This window comes from Coregonus clupeaformis, chromosome 20, assembly GCF_020615455.1.
Source record: "Coregonus clupeaformis isolate EN_2021a chromosome 20, ASM2061545v1, whole genome shotgun sequence".
NCBI lineage: Eukaryota > Metazoa > Chordata > Actinopteri > Salmoniformes > Salmonidae > Coregonus > Coregonus clupeaformis.
The window spans coordinates 4,732,253-4,741,824 of NC_059211.1; the positions used below are offsets into that span (position 1 = coordinate 4,732,253).

Genomic DNA, 9,572 nt, shown 5'->3' on the forward strand with positions numbered 1-9,572 from the left:
GGAGAGTTCTGGGTCAGGGCAAGCAGTTGATCCATGGACCAGCTCGGCTTTGTTACGCTTTAATAAAGTCTATTCTGAATTCACAAGCTCCGTTTTTTTGAGAGATGCTTTTGAGTTAAATATTTCTACCACATAAATGGCGAGTTAGCCAGGAGTGACAGACAGGGACCAGAGACGGTGAACACCTGCAGCTGTGAACGGCTTGGACGAATTATACAAACAAAGTGGCCACTGAAAAAAGGTAAACAAAGTTCTTACTTATATAGTGTAAAGTTTGTGTGGTTCACTCCAGGACTCGCCCTCAGCTGCAGTACACCAAGTAGGTCTCTCCAAATTTAAGAACTAGAAAACCAGAAACTGGGAGCTTTTGAATTCAAAATGCATGCTAAATGACAAAGGGATAAAAAGCCTAGAGGGTTGCAATACATATAAAATAGTTTAAGTAGATCTGCTCTGTCCGGGCAGGTGGGTGGTTTGCTTGGGTTATTGTGGTTCATTCAGTTGTGGTCGGGTTGGGTGTTTTATCTGTCTCGTTCGGGTTGCATTTGTTCAAATTCGATCGATTCATTTGATTCATCCTGCTGATCATTCTGTCTGGGTCGCTTCAGCGCGAGCGGCTGTCCATCGGTTTGGGTGATCAGAAAATAAATAAGAATCCTGCGAATACCGCTCTTAGAGGGCTGCATAAGTGGGCAAAAAACCCTGTATAATACCGCTTTTCCTGTGTCGAGGAAGTGAATCAGGAAAAGGGCTGAATTTACAGGTCGCTTAGGAAAGCGTAGGGTAGGTGCAAGTCCTGTGAATACTGCTCTAGGCGTGTTGAGGAAGTGAATCGCTTAGAGGGTTGCATAGGTGGGCAAAAATCCTGTATAAAACCGTTTTTCTTGTGTCGAGGAAGTGAATCAGGAAGGGGGTTGAATTTGCAGGTAGCTTAGGCAAGTGTATGGAAGAGTGAGTGTGAAAATAATTCTGCTCTGGTGAGGAAAGGTTGGTGCACTTCTTCTGGGCCGTTGCTTAAGTGTAACCTGGTAGAGAGGACGCACCCGGTCTGCACCAGGGGGAAAAGTGTGAATGCATGTGTGATTTTAAAAAAAAGAAACAAAAAAAATGTGTGAAAGTTTCTGTCTTTGGTGGGGAAAGATTGGCGCACCTCTTCTGGGCCGTTGCTTAAGTGTAACCGGGTAGAGAGGACGCACCCGGTCTCACACTAAGAGAGGAAGAGTGAACGGTGTGTGAAAGCCCATTAAAGTACTAGGGGTAGTAACACACATACAGTTAAGTGGTTTGAAGTTAAGAAAAATACTAGCAAAGGAAAGATTCATGATGTGTTCCACACAAAAGAAAAGTGGACATCAGGAAAGATAAGAGAAAAACCGAACATATATTTATGATAACTAGATATTCATTGGTTGGGAAATAGGAGAAATACGCAAAGGAAAGATTCATGAGGTGTTCCACACAAAAGAAAAGTGGACATCAGGAAAGATAAGAGAAAAACCAAACATATATTTATGATAACTAGATATTCAGGGGTTGGGAAATAGGAGAAATACAAGGGGAAGATTCATGAGGTGTTCCACACGAGAGAAAAATGGACATCAGGAGATTTAGGAAATAACCAAACACACATTTATGATAAATAATTTCTGGCTAAAATAATCAAAGGCACGAACAGATCAACAATAAGAGAAAAGCAAATACCAATATAAAAAGGAATTAGGGAACAAAAATAGGACGAATATTAAAATAGATCATAAATAAATAAATAAATATAATATTTAAAATTATAATTTAAAAAAGGAGTTGAACTTGGGACTGACATTAGGGGAGTTCAAAAATACAGTCCATAAACATGAATAAAATGGCAGTAGAAATCCTGAGTGCTAGGTATCCCCTACACAAGGGAGAAATAATAGAAACATCAAAAAAAATGGGAACAACGCACCAGGAAGATGGGCACCAAATGGCCAGAAGGAGGAACGTTTGACGTCACAGTGTGTGAGGAAATGGAAACACTAATAAAAAACTATAAAACAAAAGACATAGGAAAGAAGAGGATGGCCAAAAGAGAAAGAGAAAAATAAGTACTCAACATGTTTAAAATAGAGGGAGTAGGACTGTTAAAGAACATACAAGAAGCCAGAAACATGTTTAGAAAGGATGATGAGAAAACAAACAATATCCACAGGTGTCCGGAGTTGTATCAATAAAAGGAGAAATAGAAATGGAAGAAGAAAGAACTCCTTTTACATCTTCCCGAAGGAGAGAAAAGGACCCAAAAGAAGCAGGAAGAATCAAAGGGCAGAAACAAAGCCAAACAGATTGGACTGCTATGGAGAGCTAAGGGAGGCCTTGGGGAGAATGAAGATGACAAAAGAAGACGATGGGGAATCTCCGGATGAAGATATGACAAATATCAAAGCAACAAACAAACTATTAGGAAGAGAAAAGACAAAATGACAAGAAAATTGAGGGAAAAGGAAGAAAGGAAGAGAGAACAGAGCTGGGTTAGACAACAGACTGACAGGGAACTAGAGGAGGAGGAAGAAGGAGCAGCGGCTGAATTATGGGGGGGAGCCTGCGACCAAGAATTCAGGGAGGAAAGAGTGCGGACTAGGAGAACACTGAAAAAACCTGAAAACCAGACGAAACTGCCCCACAGACCCCTGGCAACAACAGGGGAACAGAAACCAAAGTAATAGGAAACAAACTGGCGGCTGGCAACAAAATCTGAAACATTTCCAAGGTCCTGTGAACCAATGGGCAGGGCCTAATCAGGGGTACTAGGGGTGCCCAGAGAATCCTACAGGGGAGGGGCAGTTTCCAGTGTTAACTACGCAAGCTGATCAAGAACCTATGCTGCAGGTTCAAATAGAAAACAGAGGCACACCCATGATGATAGATACTGGAGCCACTTACACTTGTGTAAGTCCAAATTATGCCTCTCACCTCCCCATGTCTGGCAAAACTGTAGGATTCTCGGGACAAACGCAGTTAATTCCAATGACAGCTCCAGTTCGCCTGACAGCGGATGACAAATCCGCAACCCTCCCTATACTCGCATCAAGACAAAACCAGATGCCAAGCCCCCTTGAAAGGCTCAATACAAGGTGTCAAAAACAAAACTTCAGTATCGCCAATCCCAAGTTGAATACCTAGGACGAACAATTGCGCATGGAACAAAGGCAATAGCACCAGGACAACTAGATGGAATTAGCAAAGCGCCGCTTCCTCAAACAGTTGCTCAGATGATGACGTTCTTAGGGATGACTGGATTCAGCTCAGACTGGATAGAGGAGTATGCGGTTAAAACAGCTCCTCTGCGAGAAATCATGAAAGAAGTAAGACAGCTAGACCTTAGAGCAAGTCTTGAATGGAACAGTGATGCCCTAATTGCATTTGAAACAATGAAAAAAGAGATGCAATCCGCTCTGGCTCTAGCAGCCCCAGATTATACAAAACCATTCTTGTTGTATGTGGCAAACAGATGTGATAGGTATGCGACGGCGGCACTTATGCAAGAAACATGCAGTGGAAGATGAAAACAGCCCATTGCGTATTATAGTACTAAATTGGACTCTGTTGCCCAGGGATACCCACCATGCTATCAAGGCTTAGCTGCGTTACAATATGCATATGACAAGGCATCCACCATCACCATGGGATATCCAGTAACAATACACACACACCATAAAATAGTGGAACTGATAGAGAAAGGAAAGCTTGTTCTTACCAATGCCAGAACTTTAGAATGCATGACTCTACTGACCTATCCAGATGTTATCCATTAAACGGTGCAGTAGAATTCCTTTGGAATTTGAGGGACAGGCACATGATTGTGTAGCAGACTCCTTGACGTTTACCAGACTTCGACCAGACCTAGAGTCAACCCTGTTGCTTAATGTGGGGGAAGAGTACATAGAATAATATTTTGTAGATGGGTCCTGTTATAAAGATCATATGGGAAATCATGCAGTAGTACAAAAACAAGGAAAGGAGTTTAAAGAAGTGATAGCAGAATAATGTCCACAGCCATGCTCAGCCCAGTTAGCCAAACTAAAAGCACTCACCGCGGCCTGTATCCTAGGAAAAAGAAAGACAGTTAACATCTATACTGATTCAGCATATGCTCATGGGGTATGTCATTTATTTGTGGCAGTCTGGAAACAACGAGGGTTTAGGAAAATTAATGGTACACCCATACAATACCACGAGCAGATTGTAAAATTAATGACGGCGTTAATGTACCCCACAAAATTGGCGATAATAAAGTGACAGGCGCATAAGAAAGGAAATTGACTTATAATCAAAGGAAACAATGCGGCTGATGAAGCTGCCAAGAAGGCATCTAAATGCACCATCCCAGTGTTAACGGCACCAATGGTCATTATTGAATCCATACCGCAATCAGATGACATAATTAGGATGCAGGAAAGGGCAGGACCTTATGAACAAACAATGTGGCACCAAAGAGGGGCCACCAAAGATGTGACAGGATTATGGAGGTCTCATGAAGGAACCATAGTAGCACCCACTATGTTGCTCAATCTACTGATAACTGATGCGCATGGTTTTGACCATTGCGCAAGGGGGGAAGTGAAAAGGAAAATTAAAAAACTGGAATATTGGTCACGATATCTGCAGGCAACGGTAGATGAGGTATTAACAAAATGTGAGGTATGTGCACAAAACAATGTACAAAAAGAAATAACTACGCCTGTAGGTCACATACCAGTCCCAGAAGGACCATTTCGACACCTAGTCATGGACTATGTAGATATGATAAAAAAGGTGAATGGCAAAAGATACATGCTAGTGATCGTAGATAGATTTAGCAGATGGGTGATAGTTACTAATGGAGGGCCTGGTGACCCTGGGGAATGCGAGAAGCAGACACTATCACTGCCACTGATCTCTCCTTATGAGGAGCAATCGGTGGCAGTGGCAGATTTATTTTGGGTATGTGGAGAACAAAGAATTAGAGCCACTTTGCCTAGAGGATGGATGGGAACGTGCTAGAGTACAAATGCTTCAGGAAGTAGTTATATCAGAATGGGAGTTAGTAAAAACAACAAATCAGGACGCACAGAATAATAATAAATGGGTAAAAAGAGCGCATGAACATGACCCCAATGTATATTTGGATTCAATAGGTCAGCCTAGAGGAATTCCAAATGAATATAAGGCAAGAGATTAAATTAAAGCAGGATTTGAATCAATATTTGTCTGGATATCACCTAACAAAAACCTAGAATGGATCAATGATATTTACTATAATCAACAAAGGTTTATTAATTACACAGACTCTGCATTAACAGCTCAGGGAGAGCAAGTACAGGTGTTGTGGAAAATAACCACTATACTTTATTAAAAATCAAAGGTCTTACAGAGTTTTTGTTGCATCAAGAATGACTTTATTTTTAATTCAACAAAGCCAGGTCAATCTGCAGATTGGAACCCCCCTTACTCTCTCCCTCCATTTTATATAGTCCCCTCTTCAGTTTCCCCGCTCTTTTATTGCTCCGCCCACTTCCTTTGTCTCTGAGGGCGGCTAAACTCGACTTTTATTATGCACATAGTACTCCAACCAATCACTCACTCCCCTGTCTTGCACACACACTCATGTTTAGTTTAAACATGACAAGGCCCTAAATCCTTGAAACATACACAAACCCCACACACACAGTGAAATGACCCAATTCAATTCCTGGCCCAGTAACAAAGAAATCTAACTCTATGCTATTGATTAACCCAGTTCTACCTCATAGTCCATTAAACTCTACATTAAACTCTACATTAATAATAATTCACCACACAGGCTACAAGTAGAATGACATGGCAGAATAGGCAGGCTTTAAACTGGCTCTTGGCAGAAAAAGGTGGAGTTTGTGTTATGTTTGGGGATGAATGTTGTACCTTCATTCCCAATAATACTGCTCCAGATGGTTCATTCACTGAAGCAATGACTAAACTCAAAAGAATACAAAAATAAGTTAAGGACAATGCTGGGCATGACGCTCACACTTGGGATTGGATGGACTTAACTTTGGGAAAGTCGGGAGCAATGTTTACAAAAATGGCAATCGTGATAGGCATAGCACTTGTAGTAATTGGAATGGTCTTTTTTTTGTGTACTGCCTTTGTTAAAATCACTCTTGATCCAAACCACAGTAAAGCAAATGACTGTACAGACAATTGTTAATCATTCACCCAAATAAATACACCCTGTTCAGGGAGCTCCAGGACAGTATGTTCATTAATATGGAAAGCCCTGTAATATTAAAGGAGGACCAATGGACTGCCCATTTGGGAATCCTGAATGTCTGTATGGTGTTGTCCCTGGGGGTGGATGGGCCTGTCATGGTTACAAAGCTCAACAGCAACAATTGGAGGTTAGCTTTGAGGGAAACCTTCCGGATTTGTACCCAGTACCTGACTGGGCTCCTCGTCCTCATCGTGATGGGTCAGACTATGAGGATGATACATTGGTCTGAATATATATTCTTATAAAATATAACCACAGATGGCAAGGCTAATAATAAGTATATGCACATGCTTACACTCATTTTATGTTAACTTTTGTTTTTTTGGTTGGGAAGTCCCAAAGGGGGGAATATATGGATGATTTTCTAGTACATATGTTGTAGAATGAAACGCCTATATGCCTTAAATGCTTATGGATTAAGAACCAAGTAAAGGGTTAAAAAAGAGCAGAGACATTTCTTTAGTGCAAACACTGTGCTTCTGATAATGGATGGTTCCCTCTTAACTCCCTGCAGCTGGTCTGGGTATGTCAATGACGTGACGGAGATAAAACTTCTCGTTGTGGAGATTGGAGTAACAATGTAACTAGTGTTATCACTTGTTTGTGCTTATGACCTGACACACATAGCCACAAGGAAAAACCATAGTGGCTCAGGGTCCTTGGAGGATGGCTGTTGGGAAAGGCTTAAATGTATGTTATGGACATGACATGTGTAAACCATGTTTAAGTATTAATTTATGTGTTTTATAATGTGTTATGAAATGATAAGGGTAAAACAGAATGAACATGATTTATATTTTGTACTCCAGATGCATGCCTGGATAGTGAATATAGTCAACACAGAGTTTGATTGTTTTTAAACATACGTATGTATATAATTTCTTGAGTCACGTCACCAATATAATGAGACAAGAGACAGAGGCCCATTTAGAGAAGCGCACGTAGCCCTTGTAAGTAAATAACATGTGACACCGAAGGATGTTAATCATGGACATATAATGGAGTAACTGTGTATGTTGTATCAGTATTACTATGCATTTGTGTCTGTATAAAAGGAGAGCTCCGGATCAGGGCAAGCAGTTGATCCATGGACCAGCTCGGCTTTGTTATGCTTTAATAAAGTCTATTCTGAATTCACAAGCTCTGGTTTTTTGAGAGATGCTTTTGAGTTAAATATTTCTACCACACTGACAGGAGAGATGACCAGCGGGGCTATGTTTCTTTTACCATCAGGATACCCACAGTGGAAGTATGGATAGAGTTTCTCAGTGAATTTGTAGCCAGTGAAAGAGCAGATGTGAGATCTGGCAGTGACATCCACATCATAAATGGAGACCCGACCCTCCTCATAATCTACAAACACCCCCACCTTCTGAGGCGTCTTTTTCAGGTGGTGGTGTACTTTGGGGTCATTAGGCTCATAGTCATTATCTGTACCCAGGCCAAAAGTCCAGAGTCCATCCTCAGGGCTCAGTGGTGACCACCCCTGCCTATTGATCGACTCAGTGGCCACTCCTAAATCCCATTCAGTCTTCCCCTTCACCTGTACCTCATAGTAAGATTTCCCTGAGGAGAAACCCTCCTTTCCCAGGACGCTGTATATATAAGTAAACCTCTTTGGGTTCTTAGAGAGATTCTGTGATTGGTCCCCATACCTCACTTGTTTCCCATCCACGGACAGGATTAGTTCAGGATATGCTGTGTTAGGGTCCAGAGTCACATCCACAGCATACTGCTGAATAATCTTCATCTCAGCTTCACTCAACTTCTTCAGCTCATTCTCCATCTCATTATGAAATCTTATCAGTTTGTCCTCCAGGTGAGACACTGCTCTCTTCATGTACCCCAATGGCAGGTGGCTTTGAACACTGATCTCAGACCAGTCCTTGGTCTTTACTGGGAGACACCAGGATGGGGAGCTCTGGAGGAGTTGGTGGTCCTCGGTGTGTAGGAGCTGCCCGAGCTCAGAGCTTATCCTCTTCAGCTCAGTGATTTCTTGCTCCAGTTCTTTGATGAGACCTTCAGCCCACCTCTCTGCAGCTTCTTGCATCGGCTCAACCACACCAATGAGCTCAGCCTTACATTTCTCAAAGGCGTGAACTAGAGCGGTAAAGATCTGCACTTTGTCAGACATCTCCCTCTCAGTGTGTCTCTTGCTGAGCTCTACTGAGTGTTTGATCTCCTTAACCTTCTGCAGTCGCTCCTGAATCATCTGTTTCACTTTTGCCTCTGTCTTCCCAAGCTGAGCCTTCCTTTGGTCACATTCTTCTTCTAGTGATACGGTGTTGTGAGCTTTGTGGTCAGTCTCAGAGCAGAACTGACACACAGATGTCTGGTCAATCCTACAGAACAGCTCGAGGAGTTTGTTGTGCTTCTTACAAATCCTGTCTTCAAGGTTCTTTACAGGGTCGATCAGTTGGTGTCTCTTCAGGGCTGGGGCTATCTGATGAGGCTCCAGATGAATGTCACAGTACGAGGTCAGACAAATCAGGCAGGACTTCAGAGCCTGGCGCTTCCTGCCAGTGCAGACATCACAGACCACTTCTCCAGGCTCTGCAGAGGAATCCTCTCTGTCTCTCACTCTCAATCCCTTAAAATATTCTGCAACTCCTCTGAGTGTTCTGTTGACATCCGGTTCAGGTCTTCTGTGGAATATCTTCATACACAGGGGACATTGGCACAGGTCTGTGCTATCCCAGTATCTTTTGATACAGGCCTTGCAGAAGTTGTGTCCACACGGGATGGAGACTGGGTCAGTGAACACATCCAGACAGATAGAGCACTGGAACTGCTCTTCAGACAGGAGACTGCAGGGGGATGCCATATCTGGAAGACATAATGAACATAAACCATAAATAACCCCCAAACCATAGGCTAAATCAGTTATTGGAATGAGTCAGCTTTTGATAGCTTTGCTTACTCAACATACAGTGCCTTCAGAAAGCATTCATACCTCTTGACTTATTCCACATATTGTTGTGTTACAGCCTGACTTCAAAATGGATTAAATATTAATTTTTTACCCATCTACACACAATACCCCATAATGACAAAGTGAAAACATGTTTTTAGAAATGTTAGCACATTTATTGAAAATGAAATACGAATTATCTAATGTACATACAGTGGGGAGAACAAGTATTTGATACACTGCCGATTTTGCAGGTTTTCCTACATTGAAAGCATGTAGAGGTCTGTCATTTTTATCATAGGTACACTTCAACTGTGAGAGACGGAATCTAAAACAAAAATCCAGAAAATCACATTGTATGATTTTTAAGTAATTCATTTGCATTTTATTGCATGA

At 41.9% G+C, this 9,572-nt stretch overlaps 1 protein-coding gene across 1 annotated transcript; it reads right to left on the reverse strand.

Annotated features, from left to right (window-relative positions):
* Nucleotides 1-7,388: 7,388 nt before the first annotated feature.
* LOC121532595 (E3 ubiquitin-protein ligase TRIM39-like) lies at nucleotides 7,389-9,089 on the reverse strand. Its single transcript, XM_041838392.2, has one exon. It carries the CDS (start codon nucleotides 9,087-9,089, stop codon nucleotides 7,389-7,391), a length of 1,701 nt encoding a protein of 566 aa, XP_041694326.2.
* Between the last annotated feature and the right edge of the window lie 483 nt (nucleotides 9,090-9,572).

What these genes read in the sequence shown, in the direction of transcription:
- LOC121532595 (XM_041838392.2), bottom strand. Translation starts at nt 9,089, where the DNA reads ATGGCATCCCCCTGCAGTCTCCTGTCTGAAGAGCAGTTCCAGTGCTCT.